The sequence below is a fragment of the Patiria miniata genome, unplaced genomic scaffold, assembly GCF_015706575.1.
Source record: "Patiria miniata isolate m_02_andy unplaced genomic scaffold, ASM1570657v1 HiC_scaffold_1, whole genome shotgun sequence".
Classification (NCBI taxonomy): domain Eukaryota; kingdom Metazoa; phylum Echinodermata; class Asteroidea; order Valvatida; family Asterinidae; genus Patiria; species Patiria miniata.
Window position 1 is genome coordinate 20394336 of NW_024037047.1, and position 22729 is coordinate 20417064.

Sequence of the window (22729 nt, forward strand, 5' to 3'; positions counted from 1 at the left end):
AACATGTCTAAAATATACTATAAAAGTTTGAAACCCTAATTTGAACTCTAAATATAGTATTTTTGATGATTTGTTAAGGTAAATCAGTTAAAGAAATTACTGTTTTGTGACGTTCGGGGCCGTTTTCTCCGTTTTCTACTTTTCGACACAATGAACTTCAAAATAGCATAACTCTGTCCAGGAATGACCGGTTTCAAAAATTAAACCACCTATTAAAAGGAAAAAGATCATTTTTTTACAATATGCAAAAATCTCATTTTTGACCTTTTGCCCAGAAAAGTCTGATTTTGACAGAACAGGTCACAAATACTAAATTATTCAAAAGTTGACAGCCCTATTTACTCATGCGTATGACATAGAATAAGAACCTACCCGAAGATGTGATGTCGGATTGAATAATACGCTTCTCATAACTGTAATTATGTGCTAAATGCCTTTTAACTTAATAATGTAATTGTATGCTCAAAACCACAAATAAAAGAGTGAAATATTATAAAAATAATGAATGTTCATGAGTGCAATGGTGAGAATATTTTCATGAGTTGAAAGATTAAATATCTTTCAACGAATGGAAATATTCTCACCATTGCACGAATGCAAAACATTCATTATTTGTTTTATATAACATCCAAGTAGAGTTTTGTCATATTGGAGGATAAAACTTTAAGAACTAACAAAACTCACAAAATTGTATCATAACTGCTTTTTTTCAGCTTGTTCAAGGCTAACAAAGGTTTAAGAGTCAAATCATTGACAATAATGAGAATTAACATTGTACCAGTAAGTTCTTAAAAAAAAATAATGCAAACTTGAAAATCATCAAGGCAACTGCATCAAATTCGAAGGCAAGTTTTGTACTGCTATAACACATGATATGGTCTAAATAGCGCAAAGATCGTATAGCGCCGGGCCGCTGCGCGTCGTAGCGTGCGCGGTGTGCAATAGATCAAAAGGGATTGGACGAAAATGCAGCGTGAATGGAACCAAAAATGCACGGTTTATGACGTAGGCCGTGCAATGATTCGATTAATGAATGCCGTGTGACCTACAAATTGGCTACAATCCTCCAATCAAATGACAAGGATTTACTTCGGTGTTACATAAACAGAGTTAATAATCTGTGGTTGCACACCACTTTGGTCCAGCTTGGGAGTCATCTTGATCAGACTCTTCTGGGAAAGTTGAGTGGGAAATTTGGATTCATTTTGTCTGTTGGAATCTGTGATATTACTCCAGGGACATTTCATCAGCCACTTTGTGACGGAGTAGAACTCGTCATGCTTCAAAGCACCAAGATATCCCTGACCGAAATGCAAACAGCGTGTGGAGAAATTATCCGCAACTTTTCCAGGATTGTTTTTGACTTGATCGACTCCTAAAAATCCAGCTTCATTTTCCGTGTATTCAATATTCCTGTACGAAAACTTATTTAAAAGTAGGTTCACAATTTGATGGTTATAGTTGGTCAGATAGGGGAAATTTTGTGGGGAATTGTGTCTTTGATGACAAGCATGGCACTTGGCACACAATAAGAAAGATATTTGGCTATTAGGCCAATCGCAGATTTGTCCTTTGAAAAAATGTAGGTAGAATAACAAGCAATTTTCACAACTTTTAACATGGCTGCTATTCTACCTATATTTTTTCAAAGGACAAATATGCGATGGCCCTATAGCCAAATATCTTTCTCATGGCATACTCTGACTGTGTGCCAAATGCCATGCTTGTACCATCAAAGGCACAATCCCATCACCTATCTGCCGTACTATTAGAGGCTGAAAAAAACCAGTTAAATGCCATATCCTATTAAAGATACTGCACCGTGACTGTTTAGGAGTGATTTCATTGAATACCTGGGATAAGCTGTGGACAATTTTATCAGCAATAGGCATACTGAAAGCGGAAAGCTGATCAACTTCACCAATTCTTTTCCGCAGTGAAATTCCAAGTTTAGCAATGCTTATACAGGGAAGTTATTCACAAATCGGCGACAATACGTGGTGCACTTGCGAATGAATTTGCCGCATGTTATCCCCGATGTTTAGGTGACTCCTTAGCTACAATTGTTGGGAAACCCATCGGACAAGAGTAAGCTTAGGTTTAACTTTCATCACTAAACTCCTTATATGAAGGATGCAGGGTTAATGATGGAAAGAATTTGTAAATGCATTTTCGTCAGAGTTTTTTTTATCCAAAGAGGGCATCTGTAAAATCACTGTAAATCACTGTCAATCGTTTACTTTCAGTAGTGTCATGTTTGATAGTCTAAATTGCATTTCTTGTATTTAATGTTCTTTTTTTTTGTTAATGTTCCTTTTTGTAAAGGTGCGTTCTTTTTAATTAATCATTTTTGGCGTGTGCTGCCTTCGAAATAAAGAAAGAAGAAAAAAACATTTTGTCGATTATGTTCTTGTTATTTAAGTGGTTAAATTTGTGAAAATATGAAATAAATGCATTAGATACTTAATTCTAAATTCATCATCATCATCATCAGCGTTTAGAGTCCATTTGTCCCACTTTGTGGGGTTGGACATTTCATTTCCTTAATGGCTGCTCTCCAAGCTTTCCTGTCTGTGGGGTCCATGTGAGCGATACCAGATGTTTTGGCATCTTCTTCTACAGTTTCCCTCCAGGTTTTTCTGGGTCTCCCACGAGGCCTTCTTCCGGTGACTCCAAAATTGAAAGCTCTCTGGAGCCAGTGTGTTGCCTCTCTCCTAGCCACATGTCCATACCATCTAAAGCCTGTTAATCCTCATAACCTCTGCTACCCCCATCAGGCCCACTGACTGAAGGAGGATTTCATTCCTCGTTCTTTCATGTAGTGATGTTCTGCACATCCACCTCACCATCCTCATCTCAACCTTTTCCAAGCGCTGTACACTAGACGATTTCATTGCCCATGTTTCGCTCCCGTATGTCATGCATTTTCTTACACATGCATCATACCAGTGATGTAGTGCCTTGATGCTGGGCCTTGGCCTTAAGGCTGCCTTAAGGCTTGATTTTAGGGCCTTGGCCTTGGCCTCGAGGCTTGAGGGCAAAAGCCTTGGCCTTGGCCTTGAGGGTTCAGGGCCTTGCAATTTTGAGTCAAGGCTCTTCAAGGCCCATAGATTTTTGCATTTTCCGGATAAATCTGTTCGAAATTTTGCTGTTACCATTTTAATCGTATTACCATGGAGGAGGGAGAATTGTATGTCAATATAGAAGTAAATCATTATATTGTTTAGTTAAACCATATTGAAGACCTGAACTTATACTTTAATAGATACAGTGCAGTCATAAAACGGTGTAGGCCTATGCGAGCATGTTGATTGCAATTAAAGAAATGTTGTTCTTCGTAACGAGCAATTCGTGATGATAAGGGCGGATCTAGGGGAGCCAAAAGGGGCCATGCCCCCCCCCCCCCAAAAAAAACTTTTTTTTTTATGTGACGTAATAAAGGCAGGCAATGAGTACACCACCATCTTTTCCTCAAAAAACATCGGTTAAAATGGTCAGAAATTGCCTCACATCGCACCACTGAGCATCTCGAATCCAAAAATTTTTCGGGGCCCTTAAGCGGGCCCCGAAGCCCAAGCCGTAATGTTTTGACCCACTTTTTTGGGGGGGACCAAAATTTCTCTGCCCCCCCCCCCCCCCATTGTGTTCTGGATCCGCCCTTGCGTGATGATGTGTCACTCATGTGACTATAATTAGTTCTATATCAGTGGTCATTTCATAAAACAGGACCTTGGCCTTGGCCTTGAGGGTTAAGCCTTGGCCTTGGCCTTGGCCTTGAGGGTCAAAGCCTTGGCCTTGGCCTTGGCCTTGAGGGTCAAAGCCTTGGCCTTGGCCTTGGCCTTGAGGGTCAAAGCCTTTGCTCCAACACTGCATCATACACCTTCCCTTTCACTCTCAGAGGGATCACCCTTGAGGTGAGGAAGGGAGAGAGTTCGCGAAACTTTTTCCAATTAATGAATAAAAACCTTCAATTCAATTCTGGTAACTGAATCGGTTCTATGAAGACTGTTTCTCATTGCTCATTGTACAGCAAACACGTTTTTTTATTTGTCGTTCCGTGCTGCAGCTGCACAAATAGTGTCGTCATCGATTCTTGTGTAGAAATTTGCATATATAAACCACAAGCAAGGTTAAGCGCCGCCTGTCATGTCGGAGACTTGACGCTGTATCTGCGTTGTGTGACTGAAACTGGCGTGAATATCGGAGATTTCGTCATTCTTTTTAACTTTAATAGGTAAGTAGAAACATGCAGGACGTGTTGTTTTGAGGATACAAATAAGGGATATGAGACTCTTCTTATGAAGGACAAAAACTAGCGTAACTCGCTGGGCATGGGCGAGAAGTTGACGGACAGATGCGCTGTTACTGCACAACTTTGGTCTGACACATTGAGGGCGCCCCTTAAGTTTTAATTAAAGCTAAATGAAATCTTTATTCTATAAATATTAATGATGTTTACGTAAATAAAATTCTTTTTAATTGCTATTTTCTAGCAATTGTTAAAAAAGTTTATTTCACAGTAATCCTTACTTTTAGGACATTAGGTCCTTACTGTTCAAAACTGACTTTTGCAGGCTAGAGTCTTTTTACTTCAGATAAACTCATGTTAGTTGTAATTTTGAAAGCACTTTCAAAGAAAATGTGACTTTCCTACCTTTTTTTTGCAGTTCACCATCTTGCATTTTAAATAATATCTTATGTTTGTCATCGTCGTTTTTTACCCCTCATAAATCAAAGCCCTGCCCTCTTTCTACAAGTACAAAATTAAACCTGCTGACATTCAAGAGCTGAAGAGGTGTCATATTGCCAAATGGTCGAATGTGCCAAGAAATATCAGAATGTCACTTTTGAGGGTCATTTAGTCAGCTGTTTTGGTGAGTCTTTTAACCTTATATAGGAAAGGGGTCCTAAAGGTAAGGATTACCTATTTCACTTTTGAATGAGACATCGACTAAAAAATCAGCCCACCTTTACTTACTGAATTATACGTTACAAATTTTGAACCAGTTGCGGCCAAAAATCAATAATTCCATTCTTGTGAGCTACCTCCATGTTGTGAGCATGTTGTGAGGTAGGGCCTACAAATGTAGGTTGTTTCCCACCCCACAATCGGTATCGAATCTATCGATAATGTAAAGACCGGGAGCCAGTCTGTTCCCAAGCCAAGGCAATCTGTTTGTGACCAAAATAAACAGCTTTCTGGTTGCAGATACCAAAAAAAATTAAGACAAAATTTTTTTACAATACAGGGTGAGTAAAAAAACACGAAACCCAAATGTCGGGACTATTGTTTTAATAGTGAATTTCTGCATGTAGCACTTTCAAAATCTGGGATATGAAAGCCCAATTCATAAGCTTTCATTTAGTACAAGAATCATTCAAATCGCTCATGTACTTTTCAAGTTATGGAATTTTAAACACAACCACCGTTTTAAAGTTCTGTCCATGGATCACACGGAAGGTGTGCATTCTTTCGGCAAAACAAAAACAATTCACATACATCCTTATATGATTTATTTTTGTTTTGCTGAAAGAACACTTAGATTTTTGTGATCCGTGGACAGAACTTTTAAACGGTGGTTGTGTTTAAAACTCCGTAACTTAAAAAGTACACGTACAGTATGAGTGATTTGAATGATTCTTGTACTAAAAGAAAGCTTATGAATTGGGCTTTCACATCCTAGATTTTGAAAGTGCTACATTCAGAACTGTACTAAAACCATGGTCCTGACATAATTATTGGTTTCAGTTTTTTTTGACTCACCCAGTATATTAGGAGAACAAATTTGTTAAAGAGCTCAGGGAAATATACATGTATTCCTCTATGGACCATGTGCACAACTTAGTACCTAGGTACCGGTACATGTACCAACAGGGGATAGAGGGCAGGGTGTTGATTGTTTTTAATTTATTTAAAGGGAATGTACATCATTGGCTTTTGCTGTAATTTTCAGAAATGAACTATTTGAGGGGTTAGTATAATACAATGGATCAAATACTGTTACACTGACATGTTTGAAGGTTTGTGTTCGAAAATGCTGGAAAAAAACAAGAAAAACAAAAACGTTCAAGTAGTCTGGTTCCCTGACTCCACTAAATATAAAATGGATCAATTTGCAGATGCCGGAAACTTGTAAGGTAATCAGGAACCAGTCTAGCCGGCCTGCACCCGTTCATGAACATGTAACCAAAAGCAAACAAAATTTGGACTGAAAGATAATGGTTAATTTGGAGCAGAAGTTGAAAAATAGTTAGGTTTCCAACGGTGGTCGGCCGACCACCGTTGGAAATTTTTACAACAATACCATTTTCTTGAAAATGACTTCACACCAGGTGCCATAATTTTACAAGATGCTTGAGACTGTCATTTACCAACATCCTAGTAAGGTATTTCGTAAAAACTTGGTAGTTTTATTTTTCGATGTTTGCAAATGTTTTATATTCCCTTTAAAGAGCACAGGGAAATATAAACTCCTCTATGGACCACGTGCACAACTTAGTACTTGTACCAACAGGGGATATAGGGCAGGGTGTCAATTGTTTTTAATTTATTTATGGACATTTTGGGGTAAACCAACGATGAACACATGTTCCCGTTCATGTATACGTTTCGGTCAAAAAGTCGATTTTGTTCAACACTTTGACCTCATGTTTTGTGAAACACCCCTCTGGCCATGTCTGTGGTACATGTATGTGCCTCTCGCACGTAGTGCTAAAAATCTCTGTTTATGGAGGTTGGTCCACTTGCGTGGCGCGTACTGCACGATGTACATTGATGTAGCGCAGAATTAAAGAAGTTTTTAATACTTTTTTAGTAGCTGTTTAAAACACCCACGTGACGGGCCCTCAACGACTAGGAATAGGTAAAGGTACATATATGAATTTACAATAACTCTGTGGAGTTTGGGAGACTGAAGACAACAGTGGGCTTGGAACACTGATTGACTGACGCAAGTCTATGATCTAAGACATGAAAATACACATAGGAAAGATTGGAATGTGGCTGTGTCACAGGGGCAGCTTAGACTTGTCCAAGTCCGTACATAAGTGTTGTACAAATGTACTTAAACACCATATGTACGGTACGCATCATTTTTTTCCCATGCACATGAAAGATCATTAAAAAAAAAAGAGTTTTAAAATAAGCAAACTGTTTTAGACAGGGACACCCCCAGGAGGAATTTTAGGCTTGATGACCTGATAACAGGCAATGTTGGTATGATTGTAGTGTGGGGACTTGATCAAGTCTAAGGTCGGGGAAGAATCAATCCGCGGCGTGTTTTGTTTAAATTATTGGAATAACTGCCAAGGTTGTCAGTCGCCAGAATCATCCTGGTGTAGTTTAATAACTTATAGTCGTTGCAGTTTTATTTTGATGGTGATTTATGGTAATCCAGCTGCATTCCGTAGAGTCTTCTATGTTTTTTGACAAGGTGTAATGGTAAATTACTTGACTGACTGTTCGTACTTGCGGTAATAATATGCGTGTACAATGTACATGTACCGTACAACATTTGCTGTTGCTGTTACATGTACTTTTAAATTACATGTATAGGTCTTCCTTTAATTTTAAATGTTTTTTGGGGTAAAATACAAATTTTCGAATACTGTACAGTATTCGATTACGCTTACTTTTTTGATCGCATATTCAAATGTTTGAAATGCACTGATCCAGTTTTTACTTAGGCCAGTCCAAAGCCCGGTTCATAATTCATGCGAAAGCGAATGCGAAGCGAATTTGACGTCATAAAACATTCACTGCAAAATTTTTTTCGCCCGAGTTGAAATATGTTGAACTTTTACGAATTCGCAGCGCGAATACTTGCCACGGCGTCACAAATTCGCGTTCGCTTTCTCTTTCACGCAGAACCGGGCTTAAACTGGCTGCTGAATGGGATTTGCATGCTTCTGCAGTTGTTGAAAATTGACAAAGATCTAAAGTGTATGTGTATAAACTTAAAAAGCGGAATGGCTGACATTCGACCAATTTTAAAGAAGAAATGTGAGCTGAAAAATTTCTCAGGGAAGCTCTCAAATTGTGCACGAAAAAGTGTAGCATTTGACTATAAGAATAAAACCAGGTAGTCTGAAAATTTGGGACTCTCAATACATGTACTTTGTATGAGAGTTACAAAACTTAGCTTGGTATCGAAAACATGCAATACAAGAATATAGACTGGCACCCGAAACAACCAGTCCGGGTTATGTAGAACACGTACAAACATGCTTGAAATAAACCTCTATATTATTGCGTTAAAAAAAAGGTCGAAATTGATTTATTTTTTTTCATTCCTCTTCCTCAATTGATGAGGAAGGAAATGTTTAGAATAATGATTTTATTGTTGTTTCCGTAAGTTCGTTTTTTTCTTAAATGCTTGTTTTTTCCTTCTTACATGCTTGTGCCAGCACACTGCTTATAATGATAAGGATTTCTTATGTTTTTCTATCATAGAACAAATCAATTGCATATTTGCAATAGCACGTACACAAAACTGGAGGGAAAAACAGCAGATTACCTGTCAAGGTTTTAAATTAAATTCATACATTGAAACACCTAACTGGTTTCATAGAAGATCAACATCGTTATTATGCATGTCAATTTTGTACATGTATGTACTGGGTATGTAGGCTAATATTTTGTTTACTCTGTGCCCGGTTGTGAACCAGAAATTCCAGATTCGGCATGTCTTGAATCTGTTTGCTGCAAGACGCTGGATGATGAATCACTGCGGACAAGAATGTTGATGAAGCAATTGAAATAATTTGTCTAAGGACGGCCACATCATCATCCAACAAAATGCGTTATCGAGTTGTATTTGTGCTATAAGTAGATACTGTGCTGTAGATTTTACTCAGTAAATGTGATGCATGCTTCTGCCTAATGTGCCATAAGGAAAGGTATTTGGACACAGACATTTCTGAGAATTTTAATGGTTAATAAAGTAATGGTATTGTCCTCCGACTGATACTGATAATACTGCCACAAACCCTCCAAAACCAACCCACTTCCTCTTCTATAGCTTTTGTACTTGTCACCAACAGGCATATCACCCCAATAGATGAATTGAACCACATAACTGTCAAAACCTGTTGAAGGGCTTTGATAGATAGGGTGTCCTTGAAATGCTGCGACTTGTACTGCAGTTATATACAGGGTGACCGTAAGGTCATGGCAAAATTCTGCTAAATGTGCTTCAAAAATCTGTCAGATTTATCAAAAATCTGCCAAATTCCCCAGATTTCCTCGAAATACACTAAAAACCCTTAAAATCACATGCAGATTTGCAGTACTGCCTTAATTAAGGTTCAAATTTCATTATTAACAAATTACAGTCACATAAAGATGTTATGAAATTATTGCGTTCATTTCAGGCAAAACGCGGTTGCGGCGTGAAGTCCGTTTCCCAGTGAATTACCTCAGCACCTAGACCAGCCAACCTGTCCCATTATGCAAGGGTTTGTTTGAAAAGATTGAAAATTTTGTAAACAAATGTACCATTTTTTTTCAAATTTGCTATGGTTTTCTGTTAATAACCATTTTTGCAGAATTCTGTCAGAAATCTGCCAAAAATAGCCATGTCAAATTTTCTGTCAAACTTTTATTTTTAACAAAAAATCCGTCAAAGTTAGCTGAAAATCGGCTAAAACGGTCACCCTGGTTCTATAGACCTTTTGCATAGCAGCCATTGCCCTCTGATAATAGAGGGCTAACCCTATGCCTTTGTTTTGCTGGGATATGCATTAATGAGTGAGCCTTTTTGCCTTCATTATGTCATTGTTACTGAATGAAATCAATCATTGCCAGGCACTCAGCAGTGCATGCACTTTAAAGGGAATATACATCATTTGCTTTTGCTGTAATTTTCAGAAATGGATGGAATTGGGGGGTTGGAAATATATAGCAAATATAGTTACACTGACTTTTTTGAGGTTTTGGGTTCGAAAATGCTATAAAAACTAAGAAAAACAATCATTTTCCTGTAGTCTGGTTCCCTGACTCCATATAAGAAGAAACAGCAGTTTACATACATTGGGGAATTGTAAGGTCAGGGAACCAGTCTAGCTGGCTCGTACCCGTTCATAGATTTGTAATCGATTGCAAACAAATGCGATGGTCAATTGGGGCCAGTATTTGAAAAAAACATTTTTTTCCAACGCTGATCGGCCGATCAGCGTTGGAAATTGATACAAAAATCCCACTTTTCTTGAAAATAACAGTATACCAGGCATGCCAGGTGCCATGATTTTACAGGATGCTTTACACTGTCATTCACTAACAGTCCAGCAAGGTATTTCAAAATGATTTGTTAGTTTTATTTTTTGATGTTTGCAAATGTTGTATTTTCCCTTTAAAGGGAATTATACAACATTTGCTTGTGCTGTAATTTTCAGAAATTAATGGATTTGGAGGAATAGCATGTTATAGCAAATATTGTTACACTGACTTGTTTCATATTTTGGGCTTGTAGATGCTGGGAAAACCAAGAAAACCAACTTGTAGTCTGGTTCCCTGACCCAACCTAAAATGAAACGGAGCAATAATAATAGTCTTTGGGAATTGTAAGGTCAGAGATTCAGTCTAGCAGGCTTGTACCCCTTCACAGGTTTGTTATCAATTGCAAAGAAAATGCGGAATAACTAAATATGAAAAATTAGCAGTTTTGAAAAAAGCCAGTTTTAATTCTCCAACGCTTGTCGGCTGACCAGCGTTGGAAAAATACAATTTTTCTTGAAAATGTCAGCACACCAGGAGCCACGATTTTACAGGATGCTTTAGACTGTCATTCCCTAACAATCCAGTAAGATATTTCGTGATAATTTGATCATTTTGTTTTTTGATGTTTGCAAATGTTGTATCTTCCCTTTAAAGGGAATATATACAACATTTGCTTTTGCTGCAATTTTGCTCACAGGTTTGTAATCAATTGCAAAGGAAATGTGGAATAACTACCAGGTAAAAATATGAAAAATTAGAGCAGTTTTGAAAAAAAGCCAGTTAAATACAATTTTTCTTGAAAATGTCACCAAACCATAGGAGCCACGATTTTACAGGATGCTTTAGACTGTCATTCCCTAACAATCCAGTAAGGTATTTCGTGATAATTTGATCATTTCATTTTTAGATGTTTGCAAATGTTGTATTTTCCCTTTAAACCATAGACTCGACGAAATTTTACATCACATCAAGTTTGAATCATATTCATTATTAGCACCACGTGTACGCTACATACCCATACTAGAGGGTATAGTATGTAAAATAGTACATGGATGTACATGTACATGTAGGCAAAATTGAATAATTTCAATTTCTCGAATGCGGCGCGGTCACATTCCAGAAATTCAGTGAAAATTGTAGTCCTTCGCCTCCATGGTTCATATTTCACGCTTGTTATTGATACACTATGCTGCTCTTAGCAATTTCTTCACGCTACAATGTGTATGATTCATCAATTTACCCACACACTGTTTATGTATGTGTGTGTACTGCAAAGAGATATTCTTCAGGTTAGTAGTATGTACTGTACATATCTGTGGTTTATGTATGAGATACAGTACAATGTATGGAATGTGTTAAATGATGACTGGTGCTTTGACATTTTTAACGACCACACATGTACAGCACATGCACCAACACGTACATGTACTTGAATAGCAGCTGAAGCTAAATATAGGTACATGTAATGTAGGGAGAAATTAAAATTTTCAAAATCCGGTCAGCCCAATTTTTTTTTTTCAAACCGAATAGCGGTTTTCCGATTTGACCGAAAGTTCACATTCAGGTCACTGCCACACCAACATAAAGTGACGAGTGAGGTGCCGTATGCAATGTACATGTTATGTAGCAAGATTTATTGACTACTGGGCCTCTACAAAAACACTCCAGAGCTGTAATGTTAAAAAAAAATGGATGGGAATTACTCTCTGATCAGTCGCATGAGTAGGCTAGTCATGAACCAAGAAGATCGCTAGCGAGTGAGTGCAGTTACAATCAGAGACCAGGGAGCAAATTGGGAGATGTTCCAGTTGTTTTCTTTTAGCTTGTGTCACAAAAACAGGAAGGCTTCATTTTTATAAGGTTGATTTTGAATATCTGGTTTCCAAACTTCAAACCGAATATTATTTTTAAAAAATGCATATCCCACCACTAAATGGTTAATGTATACCGAACATTTGGGGTTCAAATTGTGATATTTTTTCCTGTTAAACATTTCCTTTAACTTGGTGTAAAAAACACAGGCAATAACAGTTGAATGATTTTCCCTAATTCTCAGCACAAAATGTGAGTCAGTTTGAACTTTATAATGCGATGCAGTATCTAAATAGAAATAAACATGTACATTGTAACTAAAGGAGGTTTAAATTACACACACAAAATGTGCAAAGCAGTTTGCTGTACAAAATTTTAACAAGAAAATCATTCTCTATAATAAAATCAGCAACTCTTATTGTCCATACCGGAAGTTGTCAAAAATGTCTGCACACCAAACTTTATTTAAATAAAAACAGCTTAAGAAACCTCTATTGTCGCCCCTCTGCCCTTTTTGGGGGGAGGGGTAGGGGTGGGGAAGGATGCTTACATGGTAAAATTGTGGCACTTTGCCCGAAGGAAATCCCCCAAAATTTCTCAATCATTGTCAATTGAACTTGAACATGTAGATTTTCCTTCACCCCAAGCGTTTACCCTGCCATCTGATACCTACACATTCCTGGCATTTTCTTGGAATGTTTGCCTGCAGATAAGAGATTCTCCCTGTGCATGAAGGCATCTCGCTCAGCTTGAGGTCATCTGAGGTCGTCGCCATGGGATCGCCGTATGATAAGGAGCCCTGCTGTGGCATCTCCCTGCTCAAGTATATCTTGTTCATCTTCAACTTTATTCTCTTGGTAAGTCGTTTCGTCAGAGGAATAAATCTATCCTTTCAAAAAAAAGGGAGCAGGCATCGGAATTTGCAAGCATAGAGCAGAGCTACATCTGTGCATAGATAAATCTAAATGTGCACATGTAGCTTTTTTAATATTGAAAGGGGAGGGGTTAGTTCCACTTTGACATGCATTATATTGAAAGGATGAGATGTATACAGTAGAACGCCACTATAACAAACACGATGGGGTCCTTAAAAATAGTCCTTATAGTGGTCGTTCGTTATAGTGATTGTGCATTATAATAGAATTTACTGTTTCAATAGGCAAAGGGGATGTTCGTTATAGCAAAATGTGTTTATAGTGCAGTATTCGTTATAGCGGTGTTTCACTCGTATACATTAAAAGGATAGGGATTACTTGTAGATCATTATGATATTGAGTGAGGAGGGGCAAGTAATACTTGAATGTATGGAGTGGAACGCCGCTATATCGAACATCGCGGGATCTTACAGAAAGTGTTCGTAATAACGGTTGTTCGGTATAGCGATTTTGAATCGGCAGTACCCTCTTTTGACCAATAGTGAACTGGTATTTTTCACATCCCGCGGCCGCATGAGGAGTGGTCAGGAAACTCAGAAATGGGTGGTTTTCCCTTTTATTCCTTGGGAAAATAATAGCCATCAATCGCTCTTCAACATTCAAACAGGATGTAACCATGCCATGGGTGGTTTGATGTTCAGGAATTAAAGTGACCCAAATAGCATTTAATACATCCGGTAGATTTTTTGTTAATCTGTTGACTTTTTTTCTACAACAATATTCGATACCTTATGTACATTAAAACCGGGAGCCAAGGATGATGTTCGGTATAGCCGAATGTTCGGTATAGCGGTGTTGGGTATAGCGGCGTTCCACTGTATATTGAAAAGAGGAGTGTCTGGTGCCTCTTTAATATATTGAAAGGGGGAGGGGCTAGGACCACTTCAATATATTGAATGAGGAATGGGCTAAGTGCATTTTTGAAGGGGAGCAGCTAATACCACTTTAATAAACTGAAAGAGGGCGGGGCTAGTTAAATATTGAATAAAAGTACCGCCAGAATATATTGAAGGGGGAGGGGCTAGCAGGGTAGTGAGCCGTAAGTAATACATAAGTACATGCACATGAGCTAAAATACGCCCCTCAAAATGTGACATCACATATTTCATCTATAGACAGATTGCATTCAAGGGTGAATCCAGAACACAATTTTCGGGGGGGCCAAAACAAATTTTGGTCCCCCAAAAAGTGGGTCTAAAAAATTACGGCGTGGGGTTCGGGGCCCGCTTAAGGGCCCCGAAAAATTTTTGGATTCTAGATGCTCTGTGGTGCGATCTGAGGCAATTTCTGACCACTTTAACCAATTTATTTTGAGGAAAAGATGGTGGTGTACTCATTGCCTGCCTTTATTGCGATGTCACATTAAAAAAAAAAAAAATTGGTTTCGTTTTGGGGGGGGGGCCATGGCCCCCTTTGGCCCCCCCCCCTGGATCCGCCCTTGATTGCATTGGGCAGCCATCTTGGAGGTGTGGCTTGCTTCATTCATTCATGAACAACAGATGCACCTGGGCCCAATTTCTTGACTCTGCTTACTGTTAGCGAAAAATCCATGCTTACTATAGCAGAAAATAATGTGTTTACGGTCAGTGTATTTCTCAGATTAGCGAGGAATTTGGGCTTCTGCGCATATGCCTACATCCCGTAACTAAGGATTCTGTGCTTACAGGGTTAGCACAGAATATTTCTGCTTGCTTGGTTAGCACAAAATGGTGATCGTAAGCGCAGAATTCTGTGGTTAGCAGAGCCTTGAAATTGGGCCCTGATGTCTACTCTAACCTTTTCCTGTTGAACAAAATTACAGACGTCCAAGACGGCTGCAGTACAAACGATCTATCGTAAAACAGAGGGGAGATGTACATTTATTCTAGTCTTATCTGGATGTCTTTGCAGCTGGGCGGAGCTGGAGTGACCGGCATCGGGCTCTGGACCCTACTCAAGAAGTGGGAGTATGCCAGCCTGCTGTGCGATGACCTGTACACCATCGCGACCTACGTCTTGATCATCACAGGCGGGGTCATCATCATCATCGCTGCCCTCGGATGCTTCGGTGCCCAACAGGAGCAGAAATGCTGCCTGCTCATTGTAAGTCAATGTCTTAGAGCTACATGTAGTAATACAGGGTGGTCCAAAAAATGTTTGGACTTTTTCAGATGCAGATTTTTTGGAATTGGGGAGACGTGTTAAAATTGTTTCAAGATATTCCTAAACTACAGCATCTTCGTGGTATATGATGAAAACGGCGCTGAAAATAAAACCTTAATTAAGAAATGGCGATGGTTTAAAGAAAGGTGGTCAAAAACCAGTTTGTCCGCACGCAAGTCTGTGAGATATGGTCAACACAGCAGCGCTGAACGCACAAAGAACTACAATAATTGTAATTAGGTCTACACGACTGCCATAGATGTGGACAAACTAGCTTTTGACCATTCTTCTGTAAATGGCCGCTGCTTCTTAACTTGAGCTTTATTTTCAATGTCATTTTCACCATTTACCACCGTGGTCTTGAAGTTTAGGAATATCTTAAAACAATTTCAACATGTCCATTCAAATTTGAGAAATTTGCCTCTGAAAAATTGTGCTGATGTCAGGAACTTGTTCCAGATGATGGAATTGAGTACCCATAACCAGCTTCACCTATTACTTTAATAGTAACTTCTCCGACAATGAAAAAGAAAGGTTTTGAATGTCATTGGCGGAGATTTTCGAAATGAAAACCAGACTACATGGAAAAACAAAACAGATTCATGATGATGATGCTTGCAAAAATTCAATTTACACTGTAAATCTACATATTGAGCTTGAGCTCACTGTACACAGATACTGGAATTTGTATCCTTGTAGAGTCGTTTCTTTGTTCTTGTGTACTAAAATTTTGATATTGAAAATCTAGTTTCAAAATGCCCCCGTTTTTTTAATAACCAGAATCATTTCCTGGGCTAAAATTCGGACTTAATATCCCTACATAAAATATTCAGTTTGCGATGGATCAACACACTTTGGAAATGCCTAGTTTTTGAGTAAAATCCATCTACTTCGTGATAACCTTGTGGAGACGTATTTACCTATTGAAATTGCCCTATGGAGACATACCGGTATACTATCTTTTGTTCCCTATAGATCATTGTCATGTTGGGGCCATTTTCATTTGTTCCCATTCAAATCAACGTTACCAAAGCAAGGCTGGAAGGCAAAATAGTCTGGTTCCTTTTTGCACAAACATTATCATTCAGTACTGTTACTGGATACAGGGAGCATGACTGAAGTGGTTGCAGCATGATAAAAGTCTATTACATGTATGCACATGTCTCCACAGGGCACTGTGAATCAGATCACAGTGTGTACTGGTATCTTCCTGTATTGATACATGTGGTACTATGGTATTATCATGCAGACCTTTATGAACAATCTGTACAGTAACTTCCCAGATATAAATTTGGGGTTTGGTTTCTTTAACAGGTACTGGGGTACCCGTGTGGCTTCTTGTTTGTTTCAATCGGGTCCCTGATTCCCGCACTACCTGTAAATGCACAACCCTATGGGCTCCGTACGCCAACAAAAGAGGGCACCCTTTTACCTAGCAACGATGTCCCATGGGCAAGACACATACATTTTGCTGGTTGACGTGCGCGCACTGTTCCTTGTGTGTGACGCACGTACACCAGGGGATTTCTACTATGTACATGTACACGCAGTGGCCGCACTTCGCGGCAAAATATTGCAGTCAGGCAAGATGGCGTCGTTCAGTCACCCCCAACTGTACTTTCTTTGCTGTTGAGGGAGTACTTGTGAACGGAGCGGATAGCTTGGTCACAAAGCACTATCTGCTGAAGCTCTTACGTATTACATAAGTCATGTAAGGGATTTACAAATTTTGTTACGATGGAGTAAATTCTTTCTCTGTTTTCGTCTCTTCGCAGTACTTTACGCTTCTGGTCATCCTTTGTATTGGAGAGCTTGTTGTCGGCATTTATGTGTACATCTATAGAGAATACGTAAGTGTTTGTATTCAGTATTGTAGTGTAGAGTCCGTCTCAAGTCCATCACAAGTCCAGTCACGAGTAAATCATAAGTCCATCACCAGGCCGGTAAGAGAAAAGAAAAATTGACTGAATCAGATATATTGCTTTCAGTAAACAAAATATGTCATGGTCACTTCTGGGTGGAAGTGTAGCCTAGTGGTTAGGGTTCGTGACTCTAATCAGAGGGTCAGGGGTTCGAATCCAGCTGCTGGTCATATGTTGTGTCCTTGGGCAAGCCACTTCACCCCCACTTGCCTCTCTCCACCCAGGAGTATAAATGGGTACCGGCATTAGCTGGGGAGTAGCCTGCGATGGACTAGCATCCCATCCAGGGGGAATAGAAATATTCTCAGTTGTTCATGCTACTGAAACCGGAGATAAACGCCGGCCTGATGGGCCACATTGGCTCGTGACAAACTTTTGTACTACTTCTGGGTGGATGCTTTAGAAAGCCTCAGCAGTTTTTTTATTCCGTCCTGGTTATTCTTGTACGCGCACAGGTCAACACGGAATTGGAGCGGTGTCTTAACGGCACACTGGTGGATAACTACGGCATGAAAGACCAGGAAGGCTTCTCACTGGCCTACGATAATCTCCAGAGAACGGTAAGATTGAAATCAAACTTCTCCAATCTATCCTTAACACTTAATATAGACTGGCATTCTCGAGTCGCACCTAACCAAATAGCACTTCACGCTTCCTTTTTCTTCATTTACTCTGCTATCCGACTTTCATGTTGTATCATCCTCCTTTTTTTAAATTTTCGTGTTCAGTTTCGTTGTTGCGGTGCAGCCGGTTATGCGGACTACCAGCTAACCACATGGAAAATCAGTGGGGAAGCCGGTAACCTGAGCTCACCGGACAGCTGCTGTAAATCGGAGAGCGGCTACTGCGCTGTGCGAGACCACCCCTCCAACATCTATCATACTGTAAGTCTGCAAAGTTTTCAACTTCATGTGACCAAAATTTGTCAAAAATTTTTGTTTTAAGGATGGGTCTGTAAAAAAAAAAGCTTAAAAGTGTAGTCATGACTGAGAAATCTTTTGTTTTGGTTGCTAATTACTTTGAAAGCTTAGGTTACATGTACATCTTGTGTTAATGGTTTTTGTCAAAAACAAAGAAGATTTGTTGAAATTATTTTATGGCAAACGTTCTTCAGATTTCTTAAATTTGAATGAAGTGATTTTGTTGATTAGTTGACGAGTTGAGTGTATATCTAACATATATTTTGTACATTGACTGCCCAGTTATTTCGGTGGAAATCTGGCCATCATTGATGTATTGTGCACAAGTTGATATTGGTTGTTGATTTGTGGATTAGTGGAGTCTGTTGATTGGTTGATGTTACAGGGTGGTGATCAACTATTTCAGTGGATATCTTGCCATCACTCATTGGAGCAATGTGCGTTAGTTGATATTTGCTGTTGATGTGTTGATTAGAGAATTTTGTTTATTGGTTGATGCTACAAATGTACTGACCACCTATTTCAGTGGACATCTGGCCATTCGCGCAGTTTGCATGAGTTGATATTGGTCGTTGATTTCTTGGATTAGTGGATTCTGTTGATGTTGCAGAGCTCCGTAGATGGTCTGTTCAACTATCTCAGTGGACATCTGGCCATCATTAGTTGATGTGTTGATGAGTGGATTCTGTTGATTGGTTGATGTTACAGAGCTATTTCATCGCGCATCTGGCCATCACCAGTGCAGTGTTCCAGAGTTGATTTTGGTTGATAATTTGTTGATCCACACATGTATGTTGTTGTTGTGTTGATTGGTGGATTCTGTTCATAGAGGATTTTGTTTATTGGTTGATGCTACAAATGTACTGACCACCTATCTCAGTGGACATCTGGCCATCATTAGTTGATGTATTGATGAGTGGATTCTGTTGATTGGTTGATGTCACAGATGTACTGACCACCTATTTCAGTGGACATCTGGCCATCATTAGTGTAGTTTGCATTAGTTGATATTGGTCATTGATTTCTTGGATTAGTGGATTCTGTGGATGTTGCAGAGCTCCGTAGATGGTTTGTTCATCTATCTCAGTGGACATCTGGCCATCATTAGTTGATGTGTTGATTAGTGGATTCTTTTGATTGATTGATGTCACAGATGTACTGACCACCTATTTCAGTGGACATCTGGCCATCATTAGTGTAGTTTGCATTAGTTGATATTGGTCATTGATTTCTTGGATAAGTGGATTCTGTGGATGTTGCAGAGCTCCGTAGATGGTCTGTTCAACTATCTCAGTGGACATCTGGCCATCACTATTTGATGTGTTGATGAGTGGATTCTGTTGATTGGTTGATGTTACAGAGCCATTTCATTGCGCATCTGGCCATCACCAGTGCAGTGTTCCAGAGTTGATTTTGGTTGATAATTTGTTGATCCACACATGCATGTATGTTGTTGGTGTGTTGATTGGTGGATTCTGTTCATTGTTGATGTTACAGGGCTGTGTGGATCGACTGACTGACTACTTCAGTGCACATCTGGCCATCATAGGTGCAGTATGCATGGCAATCGCAGGAGTGCAGGTGAGTTTAAATTCATAGTCGTCAGGTTTACATTAAGCGCTAACAATCCTTCATCCTTTTAAAATTTATTTGGAGGTTTTTGGAAGTTTTTGGAGGGTTTCGTAGGATTGAGGGAGGTAGAGCCTAGCCGCTAGTACTTTACATGGGGCCAGTTCCCCTTCAAAGCAGTTCAAATGCTGTACCATTGTTTCTGCCCATTTGAGGGTTTTATAAGAATTCACAAATATTCCTCGAATAACCTGGGGATAAAGGGAATGTACATTATTTTTTACTGTAATTTTCAGAAATGAACTATTTGGGGGGTTAGTACATGTATGATAGATCAAATATTGTAACACTGACATGTTTGAAGTTTTGTGTTCGAAAATGCTGGAAAACCAAGAAAAACAAAAATGTTCAAGTAGTCTGGTTCCCTGACTCCACTAAAGATGAAATGGATCAAAAATGCCCGAAAATTGTAAGGTAAGGGAACCAGTCTACCGGTAGCTAGCCTGCACCCGTTCATGAACATGGAGCCAATAGCAAACAAAATTTGGACTGAAAAAAAACATGGTAATTTTGGATCAGTAGTTGATAAACAGTTAGGTTTGTCGGCCCACCACCGTTGGAAATGTATACAAAAGTACAATTTTTCTTAAAAATGACTCACACCAGGTGCCTTAATTTTACAGCATGCTTTAGACTGTCATTTACCAACAGCCTAGTAAGGTATTTCGTAAAAACTTGGTAGTTTTATTTTTCGATGTTTGCAAATGTTGTATTTTCCCTTTAAGGGTAAATCATTAGAATTTATGACCATTATGCTGTGGGTAAGTGGGTACTATGCAGTGACTTGACCCACATTAACCATTTTGTTGAGATCTTGAAGAGAGGTTTACTCAAGTAAAGCTAGTAAATATTGGGTTTTACATTTGATTATTTGGTTCTAAAGTGTGTTATTTCTTATTTGTTTTGGACAGATTTTTGGACTGGTCTTCTCTATGTGTCTCTACTGTCATCTAAGATACGAAGAGCAAGAACCCTACTAACCAACGTGCAAGCACTTTAGGCCAAAAAAGCAGGGTGGGTTAAAGCAACTGTGCGTAGCTATTTTCAGATGATAGTCCACAGTGTTCAGTAGATTTCACCGAATGCAGATGGGTCATTTTATAAATATTACACCTGAAATCTTTGATTTCCTAGTTTTGGATGCACTGAGTTTACCCCAAACCCTGCCAGACGCAACACAGTGCATCAGGTGGAAAAGTCTGGTGCACTTTGATGCATTCAGCTACCAACACCAGTGCATAAACGGCCACTTCTGAAACAATAGTCCTATTGAACAATGCCACAGTTGTATCCTGCAGCGTTGGGTGACCACAGACTCTGAGGCAGTTTGGCCTTGAAGCTTTTGACCTGATGGGTCTTGCTGCACTGGGCTGGCTTGTTTTAGACAAGTGTTGCATGTTGCCGCGTTTGGCAAGGTCTCTAGCCAAAATACACTGCAGGGTTAGGATTAATGCAGTCATCCTCCAAGAGTGATTATGAATAGCAAACTACCTGTCCAACATGATACTTATGATATTTGTATGGCAACTTACAAAGTATCAAGTTAACAGGAACAGGAAAAAAAAAGTCAAACATTGAACCTAAAATTTATAGAATGACCCAGATGTACATATCACATCAGTGCAACAAGGTCGTATCTCCTAAAATGACATAAACGCAAAACGCGAGTTTAAGAATGTCGCTTAAAATCGCACTTAAAATAACCCGGATGTACACACAAAGTTAATGGACGTCGAGATACTTGTTGCATGGAGCGTATTTGTGCGAGATACGACCTTGTTGCAGAATCGAGTTACAAGCTTGTTGCACTGACGCGACGATATGTTAGTATGTTTCTCTTCTTAGAGTTAAGGTGGAACTGGGAATGACTATAAGCCTGCTGATCGGGGGTAGTAGTATAGACAGAGTGTCAGCATTATTTAAATTCTTCTCTTTTTTTTCCAAACTGTTTTCAACAAGACGAGGCAGTCTTAGTGAAGCCGGTCCCAGAGGGCACACAATTCAGGCGATTCACAATGCACTGCGCCACCAAGAGTTTGCCACGGAGAGTCCATTTTTCAATTTTACGGTCGACAAAACACGGCCCATTTGAACAAGTATCAGTAGACAACTTGAGCTATTTTGTTAAGGATTGGAGCATAGCGTTCTGCCGCCTTACCAAAAACACCATATTGATACAAAGAAAAGGAAAGGGCAAAGGTACTCAAATAATACGCTTACGAAACTACTGACCGAAAAAAAACCCGAACAATTTCAAATGTCCCGCGCTGTGAATTTGTCGACCATCTCCCACAATGCACTGGGAAAAATGAATTCTCCGTGGCAAACTATTGGTGGCGCTCTGCATTGTGAATCGCCCGAATTCAAACACAGCCTTTATACAAATATTGAGTGGCTCAGCGTGGAATGGGAGGAATATTATCGCAAGGTAAAATCTGGACTTTTCCATTACACGAGGCGGAGCCGAGTGAAATGGAAAAGTCCAGATTTTACCGAGCGATAATATTCCTCCCATTTCACAATTTAAAGCCACTCAATATTTGTTTTATATAACTGACATATAGATCCTTGTCATTTGATATATTTGAACTTTTATTTTAATACAAACCTGGAGGAAAATAAATGTATTTGTCTCTTCCAAACCACCCCTTCACGAAAATGTTTGAACCCAACGCTGCAGCGCTGGCTCTTTGGAACAATACGCGCTACGCGCAACGCTGAACGCGCACACCAGCATGCATTTGCACACAAATACCGCGTCATGATCCTAACTGGTGAATAGTATTTCCCATTCCCCATGGGCGGATAGTACTTTTTGAGCCATGGCATGAATGGGAGAAATAATGAATGCCACGTGATGTGAGTTCCACCAATCAAATGACTAGGATCTGTATGTCAGTTATATAAAAGGATATATGCCAAGTCTTGTACTAGTCTCTCTCAAGCCCATTGTAATGGTCACAGTATTCAAACAACTAAATGTGCAAAAATGTACATATTCTGCTGCAGCCTAAATCTGTAAATTTCTCCTGCAACTTTTGTATTCTTATTTCTCCTCTTAAAGATTGTGAAGATTTTTCAGCCCAGCGCGTGAAACAAAAATGTGTCTGGTTTGTAATACCAAAAGTGTGAGCCGTGTGTACAAAAATTCAG

At 39.3% G+C, this 22729-nt stretch overlaps 1 protein-coding gene across 1 annotated transcript; it reads left to right on the plus strand.

The window, feature by feature from the left end:
• Positions 1 to 4103: 4103 nt before the first annotated feature.
• Positions 4104 to 21910, plus strand: LOC119725178 (CD151 antigen-like). The gene is made up of 8 exons (XM_038196542.1): positions 4104 to 4234; positions 12738 to 12885; positions 14854 to 15045; positions 16881 to 16955; positions 17483 to 17587; positions 17756 to 17911; positions 19445 to 19528; positions 20488 to 21910. Exons 2-8 carry the CDS (start codon positions 12802 to 12804, stop codon positions 20554 to 20556), a joined length of 765 nt encoding a protein of 254 aa, XP_038052470.1. The 5' UTR covers positions 4104 to 4234; positions 12738 to 12801; the 3' UTR covers positions 20557 to 21910.
• The last annotated feature ends 819 nt before the right edge of the window (positions 21911 to 22729 follow it).

What these genes read in the sequence shown, in the direction of transcription:
- LOC119725178 (XM_038196542.1), top strand. Translation starts at nt 12,802, where the DNA reads ATGGGATCGCCGTATGATAAGGAGCCCTGCTGTGGCATCTCCCTGCTC. An exon ending in TCTTCAACTTTATTCTCTTG is followed by an intron (nt 12,886 to 14,853) that starts GTAAGTCGTTTC and finishes ATGTCTTTGCAG; the next exon opens with CTGGGCGGAGCTGGAGTGAC. An exon ending in CCTCCAACATCTATCATACT is followed by an intron (nt 17,912 to 19,444) that starts GTAAGTCTGCAA and finishes TTGATGTTACAG; the next exon opens with GGCTGTGTGGATCGACTGAC.